At 41.8% G+C, this 27606-nt stretch overlaps 1 protein-coding gene across 3 annotated transcripts in view; it reads left to right on the top strand.

Annotated features, from left to right (window-relative positions):
* The first annotated feature begins 935 nt into the window (after nucleotides 1-935).
* PCNX2 (pecanex 2) overlaps nucleotides 936-27606 on the top strand; it is a 304545-nt gene continuing 277874 nt past the window's right edge. For all 3 annotated transcript variants that reach the window (XM_032430306.1, XM_032430305.1, XM_032430304.1), the window contains exon 1: nucleotides 936-1330. In XM_032430306.1, the coding sequence (XP_032286197.1) occupies nucleotides 1178-1330 (153 nt within the window). In that variant the 5' untranslated portion in view covers nucleotides 936-1177. The remainder of the gene's footprint in view (nucleotides 1331-27606) is intronic.

Raw genomic sequence — 27606 nt, 5'->3', positions numbered from 1 at the left:
GCCCAAAGGCCCTAACTCACACAGGGCTTCCTCTGCTCATTCCTCATCAAGACAAGTTCCTTTTTATCTCCTCCCTTTCCAAAACCTGTTCTCTGCAAGAATCTGAAACTCATGTACTTGAAGTTATCAATGACTAATAATGAGAGTTTCCTTTCCTCACTCTAAAGATGAGTTCCCATTTATCTCGTTCTTGTCCAAAACCCACTTTCAGAAGAGAATTTGAAATTTATCTACTATAAATTATAAAATAATATAAAAGCTTAAAGGTTATTAGTTCCCTGATGTCTTCTAGTGGGTCTTCCTATCTAAACAGTATAGAAAGACTTAGGCTAACATTGTAAGTAGTCGATTGATGACTGGGATTATGTTCTAGGCAAAATATAAAAAGACAAGTCTAACTGAGGCTCTTGAAATTATTCCAGGAAGGTGGTTATCTTCTTTATCTGCCAAGCTGGACAACAGAGGGGAAGAGGGGAAAAGGTCGGGGAGGCGAAAAGGTCAGTGCCAAAGGCACAGGTAGGGCGTAGGCTGACTAGTTGAACGTCTGAGGTCAGCGGTTAATTAAGGAGAATGAACCTGTGCAGGCAGTGTTCAGGGGGGAGAAATTACATTGAATGATGTGTGGCAGGATCTTGGTTACATAAATATTTTTGGTGCAGGAAGCAAAAGGGGAAAAGGGAAAAGAACGGGTCTTGGTTTGTCTCTTCTGCATGAGAACATCTTTGATTTTTTTCAGCCGTTCAGACCCCCTAATAAGAGGATGGGGAGGAAAAGAGGGGGCTGCGGGCAGAGCCAAAGAAGAGAGGCTGGAGGGACTCAGAAATGTTTCCACCCCGCCGGCAGGCCTATTGGAAGGAGTCTGGGCGGGCGCTGGGCGGAGCCTGTGGAGCATCCTCTAAGCGGCCGCCTCTGAGAACTATGGGAAAATCCTTCCTCCCTCGGACATGGCGCCCACCTGCCCCGCGGCAGCAGCCGAGTCCGGCGCCGCGGTTCGCGGGTCCGGGCCGAAGAGCAGCTCGAGCTTCAGTCACGGGGCGGAAGGAGGGGGAGGCGGCGGCGGCGGCGGCGGCGGCGGTGGCGCCGCCCGGGGGCCTGGGTGTTAGAGCCGAGCGCGCCCGGGGACCGGCAGCGGCGGGCGGCGTGCAGCGGGGCGCGCCGGCCCCGGGTCGCCGCAGGCATGGTGTCCCAGGCGCTGCAGCTGCTCCGGCAGGGCGTGTGGGCCGCGCTCACCGGCGGCTGGTACCACGACCCGGAGCAGAGCGAGTTTACCAACAGCTGCCACCTCTACCTGTGGCTCTTCCTGCTTCTGCTGCCCTTGGCCCTGCATCTGGTGAGTGGGGAGGTTCGAGCCGGGGAGACGTGAGGATGGAGGGAAGACGGGAGAAAGCCACCAAAACCTGCGTGTCTGCCTCCTGGTGGAACGGCTTGGCAGTGATTCTTAAGGGGTGGGGTTAAGAAGTATAAACGTACTGTTAAAAGATACATAAGTCGTGGGGATGCAATATACAGCATGGGGAATGCAGTCTATAATATGGTATTAACTTTGTAAGGTGACAGATGGTAACTGGACTTATCGTGACGACCATTTCGCAATGTATACAAATGTCGACTATGTTACACGCCACAAACGAATATAACACTGTATGTCAGTTACACCTCAGTTTAAAAGAAAAGAGGTGAAATGAGGAAGGTCTTAAGGAATTTGGGACAGAGGGAAAGGGGGCCAGGGACTCACTGGCAGGAAAAGTAGAAAGGACTTTGGGAGCTCTGGGACTCATTAAGAATTGATGCTGGCTGTTAGGATGAGTCAGACTCTGCTTGTCGCTGGGGGATGTTGAACCTGTTTTGGAAGTGGAAAATCCTAGGCCTCCTGGCTGGTTAGCTGGGCATGATAGCCAAAATGCAAAATGAATTGTGAAAAGCAAACCTATTTCAGTTGTTGATCTTCTTGCCCCCTCCCTCTCTTCCTGTTTTGCTTTGAGAAGGCAGTTTCAATTATCAATTACTTAACTTCCAATTTCTACACCACTATGTGAAGAAATCTATAGAAAGATAGAATAATGGGAAAATCTAATGTAGTTTATGCCAAGTATTACAGTACCTAGTTGGGGCTTGATGCTTTAAGAGGGTTACCATAATTGAGTGCTTGCAGAACCACTACAGAGATAACCTTCTTGGGTAAATTAAATATACCTAATTGAAACAGTGATTAACCTTATTTGAGAAGCTGTAAAGGTAAGGTGCTCCATGTCTTATTAAACGTTGTGTGCCAAGGAATCTAATTTTGATATGTGTCTTGAAGAACTTTATTCCTAAAATGTAATTTAATCATGTTCTCCCCACCAAAAATCTTCAGTAAGTTTGCACAGCTGATCGATTCCAAGTGTGACATTAGAGGCTGTCCATGATTTGGCTCCTGTTTACTCTTTCTGGCATTTTATCCAGAGGGTCAGAATTCTGGCTCTGAAATCAGGCTTAAATTTTGGGTCCACCTCTTACCAGTTCTGGTGAACTTGGAGAATTTACATACCTTATCTTATTTTTCATTTTCTTAGCTGTAAAATGAGAAAAATAATGTTACCAGATGTACAGTGTTGTTTTGGAGCTTAAATGAGACACTTTTATCCATCTGTCTGGCTTGCCCCAGGATTGGATTCTCAGACTTGGTTTAAATTTCTGTTTTGCTGCATAGTAGCTGTTTGGCCTGATGTTTGACCTATCTAAACCTTAGTTTTCTCAGCCTTAAAATGGATGTGATCATGATCATATCACAGGAAAAGTGAGTAAATTTTCATATAAAAGGTATGGAGATACAGAAGCTGATCCATAGATACCTTCAATAAATCTAAGTTTACTTCTTCTCCTATGACCTTGTTCATTATTTTTTCCTGGCCTATAGATCTTGATGTTTTTTCTTTGTCTAGAGGGGCAGCATAACTGAGTGATGAGGAACACAAAGTTGGGTTCAGTCCTGGTTCTTCTGCTTACTAGTTATGTGAGCTTGAGCAAGCTTCAGCTTCCTGGTTTGTAAAGCAGGGATAATAGTACCTCCTTATAGGGCAAATATGAACGTTGATTGATTGATTGAATAAATGAATAGTTGATTGAATGAATGAATGAAAGTACTTCTCAGTACCTGGCACATAGCGACTGCTCAATATGAACTGGGCTTTTTTTCCCTCCCCTTCTCTCATCATTCACTTGCCAGAATCTCTCCATCCTTCTCTGTCTCAGCTTCCCTGATTTCCATTCAGCTAGAATTAATTTCTTTTCTCTCTTGCCCTTCTACCATTCTGTATTTACTGTTAGTACAATAGCACATTTTGAGTTCTGCTTTGTACTTAGTTGTTGGAACCTGTATTTTACCTCTACTCCTAGATCATGAGCTTTTTGAGGGCATGTGTTTTGATTTTGTTGATTCATCTTGGTTTTTCTTGTTGCATCTAGCGAAGTGCCCTGCATTTGGTTAACAGTTAGCTCATATATAATAAACTGGTGGAAATAAAATCAACCTGCCTCTCTTCCTGTTCCATCCAGCATGATATTTTCTACCTTACTATATATTTTGAGTATTTCTGATCATGAAAGCAATATATATTCTACTTCCAATCCCACTCCTCAGCAACAACCACATTAGCATTTAATGTATATTCCTACAGATTTTTTTAGGCATATGGGCTCATTTTTATGTAACTCCTTTTGAGATTTGATGTATAAATGTGATCAGAACCCTTAATTTCTACCTAATTATGCTTTATTGAGTAGCTTGATTTCTAACTTGTATTTGTGAATAGGAAATTGTCCTTAGTTAAGTTTCTCTTTAATGCTATTTTAAAATAATTTTTGTCTAGATCTCAAGAGTTTAGAAAGTAAAAACCCGATACCTTAAATAATGCTACTCTTACATTGGATTTTTTGGATCAAACCAGTTATGCCAAAATTTTTGTATCTTTTTGCCAGTGTGCTTTCAAGTATTACAGAATAATTTTATGGGAGTGCATTTGTCATTATGCTACTTTTTAATATATCTTCCCAAAAATGCAAGTTAGCCTTTTATTTCTCTGGTTGTCTGGTCTCTGAAAGTGACTTTGGCAATAAAAGACCCTCCTTCTCCAGATGAGGGTTCTGTTCTCTAGGTCTTGATGTTTAAATATATTCTTCTGCACTTCAGTGCCTGCCTGCGATTGTTAACATCTTTTTCAGGTTGTTCCACTTAGAGGAACTTAGTCCAGAAAAGCTACCTCGCTGCTCACTGATAGCAAGGGCTTATTTGAAGTTCTGTTATTTAAGGGGCCCTGGACTTTTCTGGTTTTTGCACAATTTGAGTGTAAACATGTTTAATCAAGATAGTTCTACTGTAGGGAAAATCCACCTTTTAATTTAATGGGGACTTTGAGTTTGTAAATTAAAACTTTATTATTAACTATTGAGGCAAACTTATCTCTGAGCCCTAGAGTTTACGTAGGCCTGGTTGATAATGTGGAAAGTAGATTATTTATTAGCATTCATAAGCTATTTACATATTTTGGGGAAATGCTCAACTAAAAGCATTAAGACAATTTGGAAAGAGTTTTGATTTATTATCAGTGTGACTTTCTTTTGGACAAACTGAAAGATGCATTTGTCATTAGAGATACTTAAACTTTCATTTATTACACATGTTCTTGTACTAATTCTTTTGAGATAATGAATGGAAATTCATATGGAGCTTTAGAACAGTAATACCACGGGTATGATTCTGACCCTGTGTATGTTCTGACAGCTCTAGGCTAGTGTCAAAAGGCATCCCTGCTCTACCACCTGTCAATTACTTCACTTCTGCATGCCTCAGTTTTAGCATCTGTAAAATGGGGAGTGTGTGTTTCATTTTAGTTATTTAGCAACTGAAATCCAGAGGGAGTGGGTTACTTGCCTAAGGTCATCTAGACAAGGGGGTAAAATCTGGAATTTTAGTTGAGGTCCTGTTGTAACCGAGTTCTTGGCCTTCGCACAACACTGTGCTGCTAGACTTGGTACATGTGAGAGCATTTGAATTCCCTGAAACAGTAGGTCCACATAAAGTGGCATTCTCATTATCCCAGTGGCAGTATGAGTAACCCAAGCAGACGAAGTGTTGAGTAGTGGAAAAAATGGGGTGGAACCTTGATATTCTTCAAGACCCTTTGCAGGGCAAAATTATATTCGATTTTCAAAGAGAAAGCCTGTCTTTTATCTTATGACTCTAACTTTATGTTGCCTTTCATTTTCATTTCCTTTTTTTTTTTTTTTAAAGATTTTATTATTTATTTGACAGACAGAAGGGAGAGAGAGAGAGAGCACACAAGCAGTGGGGAGTGGGAGAGGGAGAGGCAGGCTCCTGTGCTGAGTAGGGAGCCCGATGCGGGGCTCGATCCCAGGACCTTGGGATCATGACCTGAGCTGAAGGCAGATGCTTAACCCACTAAGCCACCCAGGCGCCCCTCATTCTCTTTTATTTTAGCTACTCTTGCTCTGTTTCCAGTTCTGCTTTTTAATTTAGTGTTGGAGTCTTCCTTTGATAGGAACCACTTCATTTCCAATTGCTGTAATGATCTATCATGTGTCAGTGTAGCACTAGACATAAAGTAAGCATTCTATGTCTGCTGCCTGGTATTGTTACAACTGGTCAACCACTCTGCTATTATAGTCTGGAGCCAGTCCTCCATTCGGGTACATAATTATTTTTCCTTAGGTTTTATATTTCTTTGTACCCCTCCTTCCACTCCCACTTCTAACATCTAAAATGCCTTTGCATGAATTATGAAAAGATGTTGTGTTCAAAAAGTGACCCTTTCCTGGCTCAGGACTTGGGGACTAAACCTCAGTCACCATTTGACCCTGTCAACTGGAGGAAGCCTTTGTGCAAAACACAACTTGCACAACCTTACATGGCAGGCCTGGCTGGGTCTGCTTGGTCATTGTCACTTTGTTACATGTACCTGACATTGCTGCTCTTCCCAAAAGGTTACCTCTCATCCTGGTCAGTCCTAGTATTTATACTCAATTTCTCCGTAAAGGCTTTTTCTGCTATTGAATCACATGGACCATACTCTCTCTCTTTTGACTCTGAGAAGCTGGTTATCTGGTCTTTCTACCTTTGGGAGCTTATTTATTCTCATCTGATCCTTTGTACTTTCCCATAACTTACTTGCATGTCTGAACTTCCTTCCTTCCACCCTCACCTGCCTCCCGCCCTCACCTGCCTCCCGCCCTCACCTGCCTCCTGCCCTCACCTGCCTGCAACAAACAGGGGTTAAAGGTGAGGCAGCTACACCTTGCAGATGCTTAAAGGCATTCTTTCCTGGCCCTGGGCCTCTGAAGAAGTGCAGACCCAAGCCTTCTAGATTTGGGCTCAACGCCATCCCATGCAGTTGTCTTTAAAATTTTGCTGCTCCAGATGGCTGTTTGGACTATGTATGCAAAGGTCTGGGATCCACGATGGCTTTGCTTTCCTGATGTCAGCCCTTTTACTAGGGGGGTCTGTCCATCCCTGGGGTATCCCAGGGCAGTCATCTTCGGTCTCTCCAGGGTAATAACCCCTATCCTGAGTGATGATTGCCACCTTTCTGCGAAATGCCTCCTGCTCATCCTTGTCCTCGGCCACTTAGCCACATGGATGTTGTGGGCAGGTTGTGTTTTGTGTCTGTGGCCACGGAACTAGCGCCTGCCTCGTCCTGGGATGTCGGCCTCTGAAGCACCCTCCAAAAATAGTGCTCTTTCTCCCTCTCTTTCTGTTCCAGTATTTCAAGTTCATGACTAATTTTCTGGTGGTTAAATTTATGTCTCCCAACCCACCCCCACTTCCCTTAGAGCTTTTTGAGATTTCTCCCCAATTAGTAACTAGTTATATTTGGATGCTGCTCTCCTCAGATATACCATTAGTTTTTCCAGTTGTGATGTCTAATACTTTAATACCCTTGATGGGTTTTTTTTGTTTTGTTTTTGTTTATTTTTTTGTTTATTTGTTTGTTTTTTTGCAGGGAAGTTGACACTTATCAAGTGATGATTGTTTTCCTGATTTTAAGCTCTTGGTTTCTCAGATGGTTACTTTTAAGTATTAACCATTTTATCCTGTCTGAATCTCTTTCCCACATCCGATGGAAGAATAAAATGGACAGTTCTTAGTGGTACTCAGATTTTTCCCTTGTTTTCTGATGAATCTTTCCCCTTTAACGTTTAGTGTATTATTATAAGCTGTTGGAATAGGTGGTAGCAACAGCCAATGCTCCCCAAACACGTATAAGGCGGGCCTTCTCATGAGAGCTCTGCGTGCATTCAGCCATCTCGTCCCCACAGCCCAGAGAGGCACTGCCATTACTCCCATATTACAGGTGATGGTATTGGCACAGAGAGGGTAGTTAACATGCATCAGGATGTGTGAGCAGTTGTGACGTAACCAAAGTGAGAGTCCCAGCCGTTGGTGCTCTTACCAGCCAGCCAGCCACCTAATAATGGGTAATTTCACAACATGGGCATTTACATCCTGCACGTTGGCATGAAGAGATACAAACTCTGAAAATGTGCACAAGACCATCTAGTGAGAAGTTAACTTGCCTCTTGTCCGAGAGGCCAGCACCACATACAGCCTCCTGTGTGTTGTTCCAAGGACATTTTATACACAGGTGGGGCAAGTTTGGTGTGGGGATACTGGGTTGAATCATAAAGCAACCTTCTTTGTTCTCTGTTGCCCTTGTGGTTTGCTCTCTATAGAGGGTTTTTTCTCTACTGGATAAAAGCATGCGCAAGCCCGAGGACTTTAGCTCACAAGTAATAAAAGTCGTATAGTTGCTTTAAGGAACAAACCACAGACTTGACTGAGATTTCAGAATGTCCAGTTCCGTACGGTAATCAAAGCTCCAACCATTCAGTCATTTCTACTGGCAGGAATGGGTCTAAGGATGGCATGCTGTGTCCCACTCTCCTCCCTCACACGTTGGTTGATGTTTCTGATGCCTTTAGTCTTGATGAGCTGGAAAGTTCTTTGTTGACTGGCACAGTGGTAAGCTGGCTCTGGGCTCTGGAAGTATGGCATGTATTCTCAGCTGAACCTCTCTGGCAAGGCCCTTCCCCGGGTCCTTCAGAGACCCTGTTCTTCTTGCCAGTGCTCTGTCCCTTTCAGTTCTTTGAGGAAGGCGGCTGCATCTGTGTTCTGCCTGGTTGCTCCCGTCTCTCAGAATTGGCAGTTCACCGAAGTGGCTTCTGCAGGGCCTCCCCACTCTGGCAGCCCTTTGGGACGTTCTCTAAAGCAAACTCCTGCAGACTTGCACACAGAGCCCATGTGAACACTCACATACCCTCTCCCATCATACCCTGGGAGGGAGGCCAAGCTCACACATAGCAACTTCCCCTTTGTCCCTCCATCAGAGCAGTGAGCCAGCTGGTCTCGCATCTTTTAGCTCTTTTGGGAAGGAGTCAGACACTACTCAAATTGTCCTTCCCACTCCCCACCCAGATTGTGGGGGGACCCATAGTAGGTCTCTGAGTGGTCCCACTGTAGCCTTTCTGTGTTGATTGGGGCAGATGCAGACACAGGACTCACTGAATACCATTGGTCCCTTCGAAAAATCTCCACAAGTCCTCTCCTTCTGGGTTGTATTGCATCCTCATTTTGGGTGAGAGATTTTAGAGTCATCTAATTCATTTTCATAACCCATTTAGAAGTTTCTAGATGTGGTTTGATCCAGAAGTTGGTTGGAATCCAATTTCTATCCTATCTTGGCTTTTTGATCAACACTTCCAAATGAGTATTTTGTTATATACGTATGCAGTCATTTGTCTGGACATATATTCTTATTTTTCCGCTTTATGGAACATCTCAGACATCAATACATAAAGAGCTACATCATTATTTTTAATGTTTACATAGTTCCACTGTAGGCATAAAGGGTAATTTATTTGACCTGTCTCCTATGAAATACTTAGATTTTCATATGATCTTTACCCTAATGTGAATATTTGGCTATTTGTATTAAGTTTCATTGAGTGTTTGAACATATATGTATCAGTCAGGATGTTCTAGTTTGTGCTGATGTAACAAATAACCTTAAAATCTCTTTAGCTTTACCAAGTTTATTTTTTATTCACATTATATGTCCAACATGATTAGTAGGGGGTGGGGGGCATGGTTAGCTGGGGGTCCTGCTCATTGTAGGCATGTAGGCACCTAGGCTAATAGAACCTCCATTTTGGGTTGGCTAAGGGTCTGCTCCCCATCATCCTCACCCTGGCTGATCATTGCCAGTCACCGTGATGGAAGGAGGGAAAAAGAGAAGGCCGTGCAGTCACTCTTGAAGATCCTGCCTGGAAATGGCAACTACCTCTGCACTCAGACTTCTTGGTCAGGGCAAGTTGCATGGTCATACCTAACTCCAAAGGGAGAGGAAAGGGCAGTCGTACCATGTGTCCAGGGAGGAATTGGACGTATTTGTTGGACAGCACTTATGTCTATGATTGCAAACTAAGTGCCAGGTGTTCTGATAGATATTGGGGTAACAACAGACAAAAGATAGATTAGTATCTCTCCTCATGAAGTCAGCAGATAGAGGCAAATAGACATAAATAAAACAATGATAATCATTATTATACGAGAAGTACAAAGTGCTGTATAGTAAAGATGGGAGACCCCATCCTGGCTTTCGTATTTAGGGAAGGTTTCTCAGAGAAAATGACTTCTGATCTGAGACCTGACAAATGCCTAAGGAGTTAGCCAAATGAAAATGGGTAGACCATGAGGAATTTGGATCAAATTCTCAATATAGTGAGACACACTGATGCTGGTTTTTCATTTTTGTTTTCTTTTGTGTTTTTGGGTCAAATTTGTAGTAGTGTGTTATTTTTTTTATTCCCCAATTTTTATTTTCAAAAAGTTTCTTGTGCATAAAAAAGTTGCAAAAATACTGAATGGATACTATATGCTCTTCACTTAGATTCACCAATTCTTAATATTTTGCCACATTTGCTTCATTATTCTCTTCGTATATTTATCCATTTTTTCATTTCATGATAATTTCATGAATAAGTTGCTGTATCATTTCAGAATAAGTTGCAGGCATCAGACACTCCCTGGGGCGCCTGGGTGGCTCAGTTGGTTCAGCATCCGACTCTTGATTTCAGCTCTGGTCATGATCTTGGAGTCCTGGGATGGAGCCAGTGTTGGGCTTTGTACTCAGTGGGGAGTTTGAGGATTCTCTCCCTCTCCCTCTCCCTCTGCCCTTACCCTGCTTGTATGTGCACTCTCTCTCTGTCTTAAATAAGTGAATTAAAAAAAAAAACTTCTAAAAAAAGGACACTTTCTCCCTAAAAACGTCAGCAGCTATTCCTTAAGGAGAAGGACATTCTCCCACATAATTATCATGCACAAAAGAAGTTTTATTGATCTAATGTTGTCTAATGTATAATTCCCATCCAGTTTCCTGTTTTCCCAATTGTGCCCTACATAGCTGGAGCTTTTTGTTTTGTTTTTCTGTATCCAGGATTTAGTCACGGATCATACATTGCTTCCAGTTGTCATGTCTCTAAATCGCACTTTATTCTAGAATGAGTTCTTCAAGCCTTTTTGTTTTCTTTTGTGGCATTGAAAGATGTTTTGTAGACTGGTCCTTAATTTAGATATTTTGGATCATTTCCTTGAGATTAGATGTGTGATTATGCTTTTTTTGGCATGAAATCTGCATAAGTAATGTATCCTTGTCATGCATAACATCACTGGCATGTGACATCCTCCTCCGACTGTTAGTGCTGTTAAGTTTGGTCACTGGTTAAGGGGCTGTCACCTACATTAATCTATTATAAAGGTACCTATTTGTCCCTTTGTATTTAATAAGTAATCTGTGAGGAGAAATCTAGAGGCTGTATATATTATTGTATTCACCCAAATCTTTCACTCAGTGGTGGTAATATATATTGATTCTTGCCTAAAATAATTATTGCAACGGTGGTTGCAAAATAGTGATTTTCTATTTATTGGTATTCTTCTGTAAAGAAAAGCTTTCCCTTTCCCCCTGCCCCTGTAGTTTTCTTGTGCTTGGTAGTGCTCCTAGACTCGTTTTTTTAATTCAATGGGTTAAAATCTGTTCCTATGATCATTCTTTTTGATATTCAAATTACACACAACTTGGCAAGTGGGACTTTGAGCAGTTCCTGCATCCTTTGGATATGCCCCCAGCAGGTTCTGAGTACTTTCTGGCTTTCTGGCTCAGCAAGATAGTCCAGGTCTAGCTTATACTTTTCCCAACCCAGCCCTGGAAAAAGCAGCCATTTTTCTAAGGAATCTGGATCCTTTTAGTGGGGAATGACATTTGGAAACCAAGATTGAGGGCAGCAGTAGTTGTGTTCATTACTGCTAGATTTTCTTTACTTTGGGTCCCAGAGCTGGGGGAGCTTATCTGTCTGTCTGTCTGTCTATCTATGTATTTCTTTATCCATCTATCTATTGAGAGTTTATTCTGAAACCTTTAATCTGATCCAAATCAAAGGATTCTTCCTCTTCTTTACTCCTTTCACATTTGTATCTACTTTTTCCCACAAGGAGAACTCTGGTTGCCAAAAATATCATTTTTTCAACATGAAATATACACAGGAAGTACTACTCCCATACCAGGACCAAAACAAAATCTTTCAGTAAAGTTCAAGCTTGCTTTGAGTTTTTATTATTATTCTTTAAGAATATATGAGTAGTGTGCTAATGAGAGTATTGTGTTCTAAAATTATTTGGATTGGGACGCCTGGGTGGCTCAGACGGTTAGGTGTCTGACTTAGGCTCAGGTCATGATCTCAGGGTCCTGGGATTGAGCCCCGTGTTGGGCTCCCACTCAGTGGGGATTCTGCTTGTCCCTCTGCCCCTCCCCCACTCGTGAGCTCCCTCTCTCTCTCTCTCAAATAAATAAATACAATCTTTAAAAAAAATAAAGTTAATTGGATTAATTCTTTGAAATTTTTTTTTAAATTCAGATTTAAAATTGTATTAGTTTCAGGTGTACCACATAATGATTCGGTATTTGTATAGGATTCATTCTTTTATTTTTCGATTTGTTTTTGTAGGTATATTGTCAGTTTGATGAATGTTTATGTCCACCTGTGGGTATATAATTTTAATTTTTTCCCTTCATCCTTGTTGATTTAATAATTTTTGGAAGTATAAAACCTTAACATGGTTCAGAAAACACATTTCAAAGATACGTTGTTTTACTTTATAAAAAATTTTCTCTGGCTGCTGGGTAGAAAGTAGATTAGAGAAAGAGCAGGAATAGAAGGGGAAGTTCGCAGCCTTTTTTAGTAGTCCAGCCAAGAGACGGTGGTGGCATTAAGATGGAGACATGTGAATGTATTTTCATAAGATTTAGTGATAAGTTTGTTTTGGGGGTGGAGGAGTGAGGATGAGGGAGGAATCAAGGTTATCTGGTTTGAGCAGCAGGTGTATGAGCTACCATTGCCTAAGATGGGAAAGGTAGGACAGGAGAGTTGGTGGAAAGGGTTGGGAAACCAAACATCTAATTTTAGACATGTTAGTTTGGAGTTTTCTTTTAGACATCAAAGTGGAGATGTTGAGTAGATAGTCAGATACAGGTGTGGGGACCTTAAGGAAGCAATAGTAGCTAGAGATAAGAATTTGAAAATCATCCATGTAGAGATTATATTTACTGTCAAGGGACTGAGTGAGAGCTCCTAGAGAAGATGTGTAGAAAGAGAGAAGATTTGATCTCCAAATCTTTACCTTTCTATGCAGGCAATAAAAACATTTGCCCTATTGTTCTCTGCTTCTTCTCAAAACACCATATCTGAATTTATTATTCCATGGTATTGATGAATGATGCATAGATGATGGTGATGGTGATGGTGATGATAAGTGATACTAACATTTGGGTGCTTATTACGTTTCAGAAGGTGAGGTCCAAGGAGCTCTCTATGCAGACATAGGGCAAAGAGGTGGTATGGGTGAGGCAAGGGAAAGACTGGAGACCATGGCGTCTTGCATTAAATGTTGACTTTTAGAGACATTGACAAGAACATTTTCAGTGGAGTGCTGGGGAGTTGAAGCCAGATTGCTGTGTGTTTAAGAGGCAAAGGGAGGTGAAGGAATGAAGACAGCTGGTAAGGATGGTTCTTTCATGCAGGGAGCAGAGAAATGGCACAATATCTGGAGAGAAGTTTGGATTCAAGAGAGGCTTATCTCTCCACCAACTCTGCAGGAATCTTGAGGGTGGGGATGCAGTTTGACTTCCCCTTTGTCCCTGGTGTAGTACTTTGTACACAAGGGATGATCAAACTTCTCTTTCCACTAATGGAATCTAATTGGTAAGAAAAGATACAGTTTTGGTAGTGCATATACAGTTTGTGGTCAGGCTTATTTCAGTATACTCACTGCAACGTTGTGGCCAGGATCCAGATCATTAAAAATGGAGTTTGAAAACCCAGGTGTTATTCTTTGTACTGGATTTCATTGAAGTTCAAATTGCTGTTGTTTCCAGGATAATCTTTGTTTTATTATTTATGTGGCAATTATGTATTTTTGTGGCATTTGTGTAATAATTATAAACTTTTTCCCCATCATGGGAAACTTGTACTTTAAAAAGACCACTGGATCAAACGAAAATGATTTTAACTCATTTATTGATATTGATTGTTCTTAAATATGGAAGTTTTGGATTGTGAGGGACCTGAGTAATTTTTTTGTATTGGATCATGCATATGTTTTAGCTCTTCCCCCAAATCTTTACCTTCTCAAAAGAAAATCAATAGAACCAATCCTTTTTTGCCTTTGGTCTTCCTCATCTTTTGATAATGTCTTCTTCCTTTCAAGATGGCAATTAGATACTAGACAATCAGGGAAGAACAAAATCCCTGCCTATAGGAAATATCCCTGACACAAATATTTTCTCAAAAAAACAACTGTCTTGGCTTATTTCAGAATTGTTTTTTCTTATTATGTATTATTATTAACACTCCTAACTGCCTATACAGACAATAAAGACATTTGCTCTTTTGCCCTTTGCTCTGTCATGAATACATCATATCTGGACTTTTTATTCCACGGTTTGATGAATGATGCATAGCTGAGAGTGATGATGATGGTGAGAATAAGTGACACTAACATTTGAGTGCTTATTACATTTTAGAAAATGTATTAATAAAATAATTAACGACCCTGTTAAGAACTATTATTCTCATCTCACAGAAGAAACAGATTTACAGAGGTCAAATAACTTCCCCAAGTGGCAAAATTGTTAAGATGAGAAAAATTTAAAACATATAGACATGCATTGCTATCATAAATATTGATTTATTCACTAATATTTTTGAGTAACTATTTGCTGGATACCAGGCTGGGTGTTGAGAGTATAATGGAGAACAAGTTGGATCTGGCTCTTGTCCTCATGGCACTTATCATCCTTACATGGCTCTTATGGATAAGTAAGAATAAATAAAGAAATATAAACGCCTTGAAAAGGGACATAAACAGAGAGTTGACACAGAAATATACATAGGTACATACACATATAACCAATAAACATGTGAATGATTATTTTACTAATAATCCAAGGAGTACACATTAAAATAACGTGATTTTGGCATATCTAGATAGCAGAGATTTAAAAGATAATACCTAATTACTTAATTTTTTTATTTTTTATAATTATTTATTTATTTGAGAGAGAGAGAGAGAGAGAGAGAACATGCACGAGTTGGGGGGAGAGGCAGAGAGAGAGAGAGAGAATTTCAAGCAGACTCCCTGCTGAGGGGGGAGCCCCATGTGAGACTTGATCTCAAGCCCCTGAGATCATGACCTGAGCTGAAATCATGAGTTGGATGCTTAACTGACCAAACCACCCAGGCAATCCCCACCTAATGTATTTTAAATAAATAGCCCTTCTCAAAAATTTAGAGGCATATATGTACAAGGTGAATCACCAAAGCACTATTTGTTATAGCAAAAGACTAGAAACAGATCTCTATTGATATGGAGCTGGTTGATGGAATTATGATACGTCCACATAGCAGAGTGCTGTACAGTTATAAAAATGTGGATGAGGAAGTAGGCCGCTATAAAAATGATCTCTAGGACCCACTCTTGTGAAAAAAAAAAAAAGGAAAGCTATGTATAGACTAAAAAGGAGGAGGGAAATATGAAGCATATATCCAGTTGCTTATGTTTCAAGAAGACACAACAAAAGGATAAATTTTAAAAAACTAATAAAAAATAAGCAGAGGGAAAGAATGGGGGAGAGCAACAGAGCTAGAAACAAGAAATGAACTTGTTTCATAGTTTGGTGGCACACTCAAAAAATATTTCAAATGACTTTAAGCGTAGAGTTTCTGGGGCGTCTGGGTGGCTCAGTCGGTTAAGTGTTTGCCTTCAGCTCAGGTTGTGTACTCAGGGTCCTAGGATCGAGCCCCACATCGGGCTCCCTGCTCAGTGGGGAGTCTTCTTCTCCCTCTCCCTCTGCCCCTCACCCTTGCTCGTGCTCTCTCGCTCTCTCTCTCTCGATCTGCTCTCTCACTCAAATAAATAAATAAAATCGTTAAAAAAATAAACACAGAGCTTCTAGGCTACTGGGGTATAATCTAAAGATAAGAGAACCACAAAGAAATCTTAAATTGAATTTAGTTTTCTTACTGCCCTCAATAAAATTTTGTATTATTATTTTGAAATTTTATTATATATATATGTAAAGAAAATAAGAAATTATGTTATTATTTTGAGGAATCAAGATTTTGACAATAAAAGAAAACATACAAATCAAATCCCAAAAATTACATAGAACCTTATAATTTTTCATTTGAATTGGAAATACCCAACTGAAATCATGATTTATTTTTTTCTTAAAAATATGTATTTTTTAGCTCTATTAAATAAAACACCTAGAAGCAATGATAACCCAATAAGAATGTGTGAATCTCACACTCAGATTCTGGGCTCTAAATGCCATTTCCTTCCAAAATGAACAAGGGCTCTTTGGAGAAATGGCACATCCCAGGTCTGGGCCAGAAAATGTAGAAGAGGAGTCTAAAGTCAAAGAAGCTATTGTAGAATACTAGAGTTATGTTAGAAGACTATGGGGGCAAACCTGTAGGTGCCCATCAACGATGGGTCCATTTAAGCACCCATGAGATCATAATATATTGATATGCATTTAGGAGTGGGATGCATCCTATAGGAGGACCAGACGTTAATGCTGGAATATGGAAGCTATACAGGATGCCGAAAAGCTCATCTCTACTACCTAGAGCAGCTGCTCTGTGAACAAGACTTGCTCCCAGACCTGCAACTGGACTGTGGTTGGCTCCAGAATGGAACAGAGTGGAGGGCATCCATGTGTCCAGCTGCAAAGAAATGGAGAAGCAGAGCTGCACCAAAGAAGAGACATACAATCCTTTTCATATCTCTTGGTTGTCAGAAAACCTTCAGGTCTTAGATATCTGCACTCCTTCTCACAGAAGTGTACTCCATAGTCCCACCACTAAGCACAATTCTTTAAGAATTCTTTCTCTCTCTGACTCATGAGATGGGGGCCTAAGTCCCCCTTTCCATCATGATCGTAAACTGCTTCTCAGGGCGCTGGTCTCCTTGATGTGCTGTCTTGGCTGCAGGATCCTTTCTCCCTCTGCATACTTGTCATCTCAGGAGGACCTTAAAGTAGCCCAGGGTGGAAGCCCCAGCAGCTTACCATGAGTCAGCTGCTTCTTGTGACTTCTCCCTGCACTTGGCTTTGTCAGCTCCCGAGGAAAGCACAGTTTGTCCTTGCCATTGTTTGGGAGCCTAGAACATGAGGGAGACCAGGGCCGGGCATAACTGCTGAAGCCAAGAGAGGGCACGGTGCTGACTGGGTCAGGCAGTGCGGGATGTACAGAGAGACTCAGCCCTTGCATTCACGGAGTTTAGAATGACTGGTAAGGAGGGTCCATGAAAGTGGGATAACCTTCTGTGAGTGGCACAAATAATAGCTGATTTGGAAGTCAGTGTGCTTGACACCCAGTGTACACTGCACCGTTTACTAACCCACTGATCAATAAAGAATGGTAAACATAACCAGGGATGGTGCAAAGAAAGATATTCTGGCATTCCTCATCCTGCACTTGTCATTCATTGCTTCTCAGTGTTCTCTGCATGGCTTCATTTCCCTCTTTTTCCTTCAGTCTAGCTCTGCAGTTCATTATCTTCTCTCTCCCTTGAGAGTCAAACCACTCTGATGGCTTTGCCTGTTGAGTCTGTGTTAATGGAATGTGCCCAGCACCCGCCCTTCCCTAGACTCCTGCCCCATGTCTTGTGTTATCTATTTCCGACATCATGGTCGAAGCCCAGCCTCCCTGTGAGGCCCTTGACAACAGCTCCCCTTCTCTAACATTTTCTCCACTACCCCTAACTGGACAGCCGCACGCTGTAGGACAGTTGACTTGAGTGAGCCCTTCAGTTGTGTGCCGGTCTGTATTGTTTGTATGCCACCTTATGTCTGTTCATCTCATCTCACCGTCTAGGCAGTTTACTCTTTGAGGCCAGGTTGGTTGGGGTTTTGCCTTCAGTGGAGGACCCCAGAGCACACCCTTGTCATACAGTGATCGAGAGCCTGGAGGCTCAAGGGGGCCTTGCCATGAAAAGTTTTGGAAGGATTCTAAGAAGTGCTGCAGAGAGTTGAGTGCCGGTGTTTGCATAGGGTAGTGATGTGGTTAAAATGGTGCTTGAGAGGGACTTTCTGGTGCACTGGGGAGCAGGGGAGGGGAGAGGAATAAGCCAGTGCCCCGGGGCCTCCCTGCAGGGCTGAGGCAGCCGTGAAGGGGCCCAGCAGTAGGCTGGCCTCTGGCTCTTCCTGGATTCCTGTCTTCATCTCACTCCTTTCTCCTCCCGCCTCTCCCCAGGGCTCAGCTCCACAGAGCTTCTTCATATCTCTGAGGCAGCTTTATAGCTTTTGAACCTGTTCCCATGACCTGAAATTTCCCCACTCACCTCTCCAAGTTACCTCTAGTTCATTTTTAAAAAAGATTTTATTTATTTATTAGAGAGAGAGCACTCGAGCAGGGGGGAGGGACAGAGAGAGAGGGAGAAGTGACTCCCCACTGAGCAGGGAGCCTGATGTGGGACTCGATCCCAGGACCCCGGGATCATGACCTGAGCCGAAGGCAGATGCTTAACCAACTGAGCCACCCAGGCGCCCCACCTCTAGTTCATTCTTCAGTGCTCAAGTTAAATACCAGTTTCATATAGGATTATTCCCTGGTACTCCAAACTAGGTTAGGTCCCCTTGTTGGACCAAAATAATTCATTTTGTAATTATCTGTAATTAGTCCGTGCTGTAACAGAAGCTCCTTGCAGACAGACGTTTGCATGTTTTGTTCACGGCTCCCTCCCTCAGACCAAACATAGCGCCTGGCACAGAATGTGTATTCAGCATGTACTTGTGAGAGGCTGAGTAAATAGGGAGGCAGCTTGGTCCCTTCTGTGGTCCAGCTAACTATGTGGGTCTTTTACCTCTACCTTACTCTGGGCAGTGGACACTTGAGTGGATGCAATTTGATCTTGAAGAGATCTTCGGGAGAATCAGCAGGCATTCCGAGGAACTGGTCCCACTGAACTTCTATTTTTAGGCAGAGGATACTCACGTGTTCATATTTCCCAGGTGGAAAATGCTATACATAATCTCAAGTGCTATAAAATAATAATTACTTTTAAAAATTGTGGTGAAACACACATAACTTAAAACTTACCATTTTCATCATTTCTTCTTTTTTTTTTTTTTTAAAGATTTTATTTATTCATTTGAGAGAGAGAGAGAGAGACCATGAGCCAGGGGGTGGGGAGGTGTAGAGGGAGGGGGAGAAGTAGACTCCCTGCTGAGCAGGGAGCCCAGTGGATCCCAGGACCCTGGGATCATGACCTGAGCCGAAGGCAGACGCCTAACTGACTGAGCCACCCAGGCGCCCCAACCATCTTTATCATTTCTGAGTGTATGGTTCAGTAGTGTTAAGTATATTCACATGGTTGTGCAACCAATCTCCAGAATGTTTTCATCTTGCAAAATTGAAACTCTTGTGTTCCTTAAACAACAACTCCCTCTTCCCCTCTGCTGAGTCCCTGGTAATCACCATGTTACTTTCCCTTCCTATGAATTTGATTACCGTGGATCCGTCATGTAAGTGTAATCACGCAGTACTTGGGGGCTTTTCGTGACTGGCTTATTTCCCTTAGCATAATGTCCTCAAGATTCATCTGTGCTGTAGCATGTATCCAAATTTCCTTCCTTTTTAAGGCTGAATGATAGTTCATTGTATATACATATATGCCATATTTTGTTTATTCATCTTTGGATGGACACTTGGGTGCCTTCCGCCTCTTGCTATTGTGAATAATGCTGCTATGAACATGGGTGCACAAAAATCTCTTGGAGACCTTGCTTTCACTTCTTTTGGGTTGAAGTGGAATTGCTGGATCATATGGTTATCCTATTTTTAATTTTTGGAGGAACTGCCATACTGTTTTCCATACTGTTTTCCATAAATAATAACTTTTTAAAATAAAAAAAAAATGTGACAACTTACCATATGGTAGCTCCTTCCCAGTAGTTACCTTACAAGATTATTCATTTATTCCAACAATCCTGCCATTGATGCTGGTGGTCTCAGATGTTTCTTCTAGAGATGTCTTTGGAGTTTCTAATGCTGACATAGGAGAGCAGAGATAATGGTTTATACTTTAGATTGTACTTTCCAGTTTTTGCAGCGATTCTGTGGAAAATCACAGTTTATGCTGTACGGTGGGCATGCACACAGATGATTTCATTAAACTCTCCAACAGTTCTGAAGTAGGTCAGCCCCTGTCTGGTCTCTCCGTGGTTAGTACTGCTCCACCATCCAGCCTGCCATGCACTCTGATGACTCTGTAGACTACAGACAGCAACTTTTGGCTTCCATGTCTTCTACGCTCTTTGTTTCATAGTGATGACGGAATTCCTAAGCATGTGGTGTGTGAGACTCTTCATGTGTTATCACTGTGCTCCCACTGGAGTGCCCCACGTGTCTTATTCTGGAATGTGTATTCTTCCTGGAAGGCTCTGTGCTTCCACGCGGTATGCCTTCTGCCTGCTTTGTCTCAGGGTCCTTTAAGTTCTCACAGATGACCGCTTGCTCTGGAATGATCTCCTTGGCCTCTTACCCCCACCTCTTAGTCTGAGTTAGATGCACCTCAGTGGACCAGAATGGCACATTTCCTGCTCTATCTTGTAATTGTCTCCTCATCTATTTTGACTTTGAACTCTGTGAATACAGGGACAATGTTTTTATCTCTGTGTTTGGTACGAGGTAATCACATATACATTTATGGGCTAAGTAGTGGTTTTCAGTGAGGACGTCAAGTCTGGACCCCCTGCAGGGACACTTGGCAATGTGTGGAGACGATTTGGGCTGCCACACTGAAGGGCTTGCTACTGGTGCCTCGTGTGTCCAGGCCAGGGAAGCTGCCACATCCTCCGGGGCCCAGGATAGCTCGCACAACAGAGAATTACTCAGCCCGAGGTGTCAGTAGTACTGGGGTTGAGAAACTCTAGGCTAAAAGGTTGAGGTGGATCATTATAGGATACCAGCGGGTGATGTCCATGACTTTAGTGGCCCTCACTGCAGTGTGATGATATCTACTCCTTATGTTATAGTTAAGTAGGCAAAATGGTCCTAGATTGGGAGAAGTCACTGCCCCCGAGAAGCTTTGGCAGTTTTTGTAAGGAACATTTGGAAGTTCATCTCAATGACTTTATCACAGTGGCATTTCAAGTAAATGTACCAATAGCATTTAAAGAGTGGGGGCCAGACATGCTGAACATATTGTGCAATGAGAAATTGCTGGACCTCAGATGCCAGTAGAACTTCCATTTGATTGAAAAACACCATTGCACAGGAAGGAGCAGAAGCCCACTGGGCAGTCCCTGGTAGCTATGGGCTATGGAAGAATTAAACTGAAGACACTTGCCATTGGGTAGAGGGAAAGGATTCTGAGACATACAATGCCCAGTTTCTGCCTAGCATGCTGAAAAGCAGCCTGAGCAAGGGAAGGTATGCAAAATCTGCAGGTGGGCTTGGAGCCTGCACAGGGATCCCTTCTAGCTCAGCCTCTCACCTGGAGGTGTGAGCTCCCCCCATTCTGTGATTCAGACAGTATTGCAGCTTCTGCGTGTTTGTGAAGCCGAGGGCATAAAGAAAAGGTTTATAAATTCAATTCATTTTTGTCTTGCTATTCCCTTTAAAAATCTGTATTACTGACTGATTTTAATCTTTTCATATAATTGATGTTGAAGATTATTGCTTGAGAATTAAGAGATGTAATATTTTGATTCATTAAATTTAAATATTAACTGAAACACATTTGAAATTTCCTGACACTAAACATTTTCTCTGTCATTTGGGTTTTGAGGGTACTTAAAAACTCAGAGGAATCTAAAATTACTTATGAAAAATGAATGTGTAAGCTTAGATTTATCTATCAAATATAGAATTGATCAGGTATAGTTTAGATTGCATTATTAAATCTCACTGTAAATTTGAAATCACACTTTTCTTTCTATTTAGAAACACACGGCATTGATAGTCAATGATATTCAAACTCACTATCCATACAGATTCCTGGTTGAGCTTATCACTGCATCGAGATTGACATCACTTTGCCTTCAGTGAGTTTACTGATTGGTTCATCCTATTTAACTCAGTGCACATTAAACATGGAAATGAAGTGTCATCTCTTACTGTGACCATCTGAAATGGAAAAGACAATGTGCATCTAGATTTCTTGACTGGGCTAGGCGTCCATTGACTGAGCCGTCCGCCATAAATATTCTTTATGAGAAAAGGAGAGAGAGAAAGGAGTAGGCACTTGCAGGTGCCAGCTTTCTAAATGGTTTTCAAAGCATTCAGGCCCACAGAGATTCTCATTTTAATGCCCCTGCCTCAAATCTGCCTCTGCAACCTTTGGCTGTTTTTCCCTCTTACCATTCTCTATAGCACTGCCTTGTCAGTCCAAACATTCGCCATTTCTGTACCCAGCACATTGCCCTCGTGAAAGCTGCACACAAAGAAGGAGGCCCAGGAGCTCAGAGAAATCAGGGCAGATCTGATAAACAGGCAAGCAGACCCCAAAGCAGTCAAGTAGCAGGCCCAAGAGAACGTGTGACGTTCTCCTTTTTGTGCATCTTACTCAGCAAGATGGAGGCACGAGGAGGGCTGTCTTTTGAGAACCAGTCAGATTTCTTGATTCTACTCACCTCACCATTTTTCGGCAAGTATTTATTTGCAAGGGTGGTCTACTTCTGAGGGTACTGCTTGGAGGGCGCTCCCCACCTCGCCTGAAATTCTGTCAGGAGTTTCTGACACCAGCATGCCTTCTCAGAGGTCTGCCTCTTCTACCTGGTACCCACAGGAATGCTGAGCTCATTCTGGTTTCAAGATAAAATCCTAAGTTCCAGATTTTCTGAGATAGTATTCAATGTGTTTTTTGTTGTTTTTTCATAATGGAACTTCATGAAATAGGTAATGAATTGTTATTTAGGATGTGAAAACCTGTACATTCCTTCACATATAGAGATGCGGAGAAATGACTGTGCTTCTCTGTCTTGTGGCCTGACTTTCCCTCTTCCGAAGGAGTTATAGTTTACTTCAATAGGACTCAAAAATCCTGCCTGAATGAAGTCATTGAAACTCATGCCTTGACACAACACTCCACATGTGTCTATTGAATGAATGAATGAGGAATGGATGGTTGGACGGACAAAGCTCTTCTCTCCTAATTTGACAAAATGGATGAACAAGAGGGGTATCTCTCTTACCTCTGAAGCAGATAAGAAAATTCAGTTGTTAAGTCTGCACCCTGTCTTTTTAGAATGACCTAGGATCTTCTAATAGTTGAGAGCTGGTTAGGCTTCCAGAAACATGAAAGAGGAGGTTCTACCCCAGATGGCACAGATACCCACACGGGGCAGTTCCTCACAGCCAGAGGGAATACAGTGGCACAGGGCAGAACCATCTGAGCACTCCTTGGTGGTGGATCCCTGTCAGAGACAGCATGTTATGTTTAGCGGATTAATGCCTTATTCATTAGGCCACATACTCTGAGTAAAAACGTTTTCTAAATTACTTGAAGCTTAACCTAAAAGCAGGAAAATTCAATTTACTTTAACCACATTGATAGTTTTACATTTCCCTGCCTTCTCTGATAGGATACTGAATACCATTGAACATTTTCTTTGTACTCTTGGACATTATGTTTTTGTAATGATGTCCTCAGGGAATGACTGAAGCGTGTTTGTGTCTCAGAAAATGACCACACAAGTGACTTGCTTTTTCATAGGTTTTTTTTTTTTTTTTTTTTTTGTAATTTCCCAACACTATTTACACAGTCATTTAGCATGTCTTGTTACATTATTGTGGTTACTTGTATTCATTCCTCATTTCCCCTTCTAATTTCTGCTATGGGCTAGGATACCATTAGGCATATTATGTGCCACATAAATGAATTATGCCTACAGGAAGAGCACAAAGCTTCCACATGATGCTCTGAGTGACTACCCTTCCACTCAAGGTCATAACCTTTGTGCATAGACTTGGCAGTCCAGTAAGTAGCCCCTCTTTTTTCTGAGCCACTCCAGGGAGACAGTAGTCAAGCAGATGGAGTTCAGGTATCACCTTTATTGCAAATTAAGCTATTTGGAAATGTGTTATATCTGCAGGTAGGTGGACTTCCTAATTGTGAGCCCTAGAGTCATGGAGCCTTACCTAGCTGTTCAGGGGCAGTGTGGGAAGCACTGAGCCTCTCTGACTTAGGAACCGTGCTGGAACCATGCAGTATGGAGAGATGCCACCCAGGCACAGATCTCCTCGATCAGGGCTTAGTTCTGAGACAGAAGGGATAGCATGCCCAGTTCCTGCTCCCCAAAACACTGGTCAGAAATCACTGAGGAAGGAGCCAGAAGCACAGAGGCTAGCATGTAGAGGGAACGGTTCCCTTTCCTGGAAACCATAGGAGTGGAGAGGAGTTTCTCTATAACAGTGATGTGTTTTGACTGCCCAGAAGACATTTAACATTTTTTTTCTTCTGAGTCCTTGGTTCTCTGTCAGGTCATGGAAGTGGCTAGGTAAGTAACTTCCAGGTGAGAGGAGATACATGTCCTTACCAGCTTGGAAGGATGACTCACTTATGCTTTAGCTCCCTCATTTTTTTTTTTTTTTTAAGATGAAAAAAGCATTTCCAGAAGTCTTCTTCAAAATTAGTTTGTGAAAGTACATTGATGAGGTACCTTTATGAAATACACACTGATAAAGTTTGAATCCTCAAGAGGGCCCTTCTTTATGTCTGCACACGGAAACCCTCAGAAGTGGTTTATTCTCACTGGATACCAGCATTATTTATGGGTAGTACTCACTTAACCAGATTATCAATCTCTCCAGGCTACTCAAGAGATGGACAGTAATAACCCATTAACCTGAAGTGAAAAACCAGAGTGGTGTAAAATGGCACAGCTACTATGCAAAACGGCATGGAGGTTCCTCAAAAAATTAAACATAGAATTGCTGTTTAATCCAGCAATTCCAGTTCTGGATATATATCCAAATGGATTTAAAGCTGGGTCTTGCAGAGGTATTTGCACACTCATGTTCATAGTAGCACTATTCACAATAAATGAAGGGTGGAAATAATCCAAATGTCCATCAACAGATGAATGGATAAGCAAAATGTGTAATGAATGAATGCAATATTATTCAGCCTTATAAAGGAAAGAAATTATGACCCATGCTACAATACGGCTGGACCCTGAGAACATTATGCTAAGGGAAATAATCCAGTCAGTCACAAAAGGACAAATACTGTATGATTCCAATGATATGAGGTTCCTAGAAGAGTCAAATTCATAGAGACAGAAAATAGAATGTTTGTTGCCACTGGCTGGGGGAGGAGGAAATGGGGTTACTATTTAATGGGTATAAACTTTCAGTTTGGAAAGATGAAGAAGTTCCATAGATGGATGGTGCTGATGGTTGCACAACAATGTGAATGTACTAAATGCCACTGAACAGTACCCTTAAGAAAAGTTAAGGTGGTAAGTTTTATGTTATATATATTTTACCACAATACAATTTTTTTAAAAAAGAGTGGGTACACTCTATGAGAGAGCCTGAGCTGTGAACCTCAAGGAACAGAGGTGGGTTCCATCTGAGGGGACTGCAGATGGTCTGGGTGTTCACGCAGACAGATTCTTCTAGATGGCGCCAAATCCCAAGAAATCCAGTTTTCTGAACCGTGCAGATATATTTGTAATTGCTTAATTGGTAACAGCATGTTGTTTTTTTCATGAAATTTTGTCAGAAAAAGTTTGGTAAAATGAGTTATTATACCACTAGTTATCTTAATAATGTGTCAGGGAGGGGCGCCTGGGTGGCTCAGATGGTTGGGCGTCTGCCTTCGGCTCAGGTCATGATCCCAGGGTCCTGGGATCGAGCCCCACATCGGGCTCCCTGCTCAGCGGGGAGTCTGCTTCTCCCTCTCCCTCTGCCTCTCCCCCGCTCATGCTCTCTCTCTCTCTCTGTATCTCTCTGTCTCAAATGAATAAATAAAAAATCTTTAAAAAAAAAAAAATAATGTGTCAGGGAACAACATACAACTTTTCTTTGGCCAAGGATATAATTTTGAAAAAATATTGCCTCCTATTATTAATTAGAATGTGTTAAAATGATAAGTTCATGGAAACAAAAAAATTGTGATTTCCCTGAAACAAACCTCTATTCAAAATCTGAATATACCTAATATGGGGGTGTGTGTGGAATCTGTGATATAAATTAAAAGAGAGCTAAAAGCTGCTCATTCCTGACATATTTCTTCCTAAATCCTCCTCCTCTCCTTGCATTCATACTTATAAGGACAGAAAATCCTAGGAGCTGGGGATCGTTTGTTGACTGAGCATGATGATGTCAGCAGTAAAATGACCTTGAAAGTAATTTTCAGTGATGTCCCTGGAAATGTACAATTGGAGAAGCCTGAGCAGAGCTTAAGTACATGACATTAAAAAAGGGATATTTGGGAGGATTCTAGATTCTGTTTGCAGGGTCTTCTGAAGGGAGAGGTTTTAAAGGAGATCAGGGAGTTTGGGGAGGAATAATGTGCCATCTCTAGCATGTTGTAAAACTTTTTCCTCTCTCCCTGGAAATTTTCAGTAAAATCGCTGTCTTTTGCTATGGCCTGGTGAGGTCTATGGGCTTTTGGGGATGTGACAAAGTGCCAGTGGTCCTTTATAAAGGAGACAAGAGCCTTTTCTCACCTGGTTGCAAACTAGATACTAAACCTCATTGTAATTTCTTGCCTTCTCTTTTTTTGTTTTTAAATTTATTTTATTTATATCTACCTTTTTTTTTAAATTATGTTATGTTAATCACCATACATTACATCACTAGTTTTTGATGTAGTGTTCCATGATTCATTGTTTGCGTATAACACCCAGTGATCCATGCGGAATGTGCCCTCTTTAATACCCATCACCAGGCTAACCCATCCTCTCACCCTCCTCGCCTATAGAACCCTCTGTTTTTTTTTTCAGAGTCCATCGTCTCTCATGGTTCATCTCCCCCTCCGATTTCCCCCCCTTCATTCTTCCCCTCCTGCTATCTTCATCTTCTTCTTCTTTTTTTTTCTTAACATATATTGTATTATTTGTTTCAGAGGTACAGATCTGTGATTCAGCAGTCTTGCACAATTCACAGCGCTCACCATAGCACATACCCTCCCCAATGTCTATCACCCAGCCACCTCATCCCTCCCACCCCACCCCGCACTCCAGCAACCCTCAGTTTGTTTCCTGAGAGTAAGAATTCCTCATATCAGTGAGGTCATATGATACATGACTTTCTCTGATTGACTTATTTTACTCAGCATAACACCCTCCAGTTCCATCCACGTTGTCTTGCCTTCTCTTAATTTCAACACTACCAAGCTGGTGCTACCTCCATATTTATTAGGGTAAACTGAAAAGTAATACCTCTTCTTATTGTAGCAAGTCAGTTTCTTTCCAAATGAATTATCCAAATATCCATATTTAATCTTTCCTCTCTCACCTTCCCTAGCATTCTCTTCCCAATACCTGAGGGTTTTTCCCCCATTTTTTTCTAATATAATTTGAATGGAAGCTTCCTCATGGAAATGGAACCCCCCAGTATTGCGTGAATCAGTGCTAGCTGCCACAGCAGGCAACCCCCAAATCTCAGAGGTTTAATGAATCGAAGGATTATTTCTCACTTCTAGACATGTCTGTCTCAGGTCTGTAAGGGCCTTGTTCCAATGTCACCCAGGTACCCAGGCTGAAGGAAGCTCTGTCATCTTGCAGATAGAATATCTTAAAAATACAGCCTCTGATATTGCCAACTAAAGAGAAGAGTGAGATGGAGGAGGCACCTAGCTCATAATTGTCTAGGCTTAGAAGTGACACCAGCCACTTCTCCTCATAGTCCACTGGCCAAAAGTAGTCACATGACCCCAGCCTGACTGCAAGGGAAGCTGGGAAATGCATGGGGCCACATGAAATATTTAGTGAGTACGAATTCTCTCTGTGGCCCCCGCTAATCAGAGTACTATGAATC

The sequence above is a fragment of the Phoca vitulina genome, unplaced genomic scaffold (genome assembly GCF_004348235.1).
Source record: "Phoca vitulina isolate PV1807 unplaced genomic scaffold, GSC_HSeal_1.0 scaffold43, whole genome shotgun sequence".
Taxonomy (NCBI): Eukaryota; Metazoa; Chordata; class Mammalia; order Carnivora; family Phocidae; genus Phoca; species Phoca vitulina.
The sequence above is the reverse complement of the archived record's forward strand: the minus strand, read 5'-3'. Positions and strand labels throughout refer to the sequence as shown.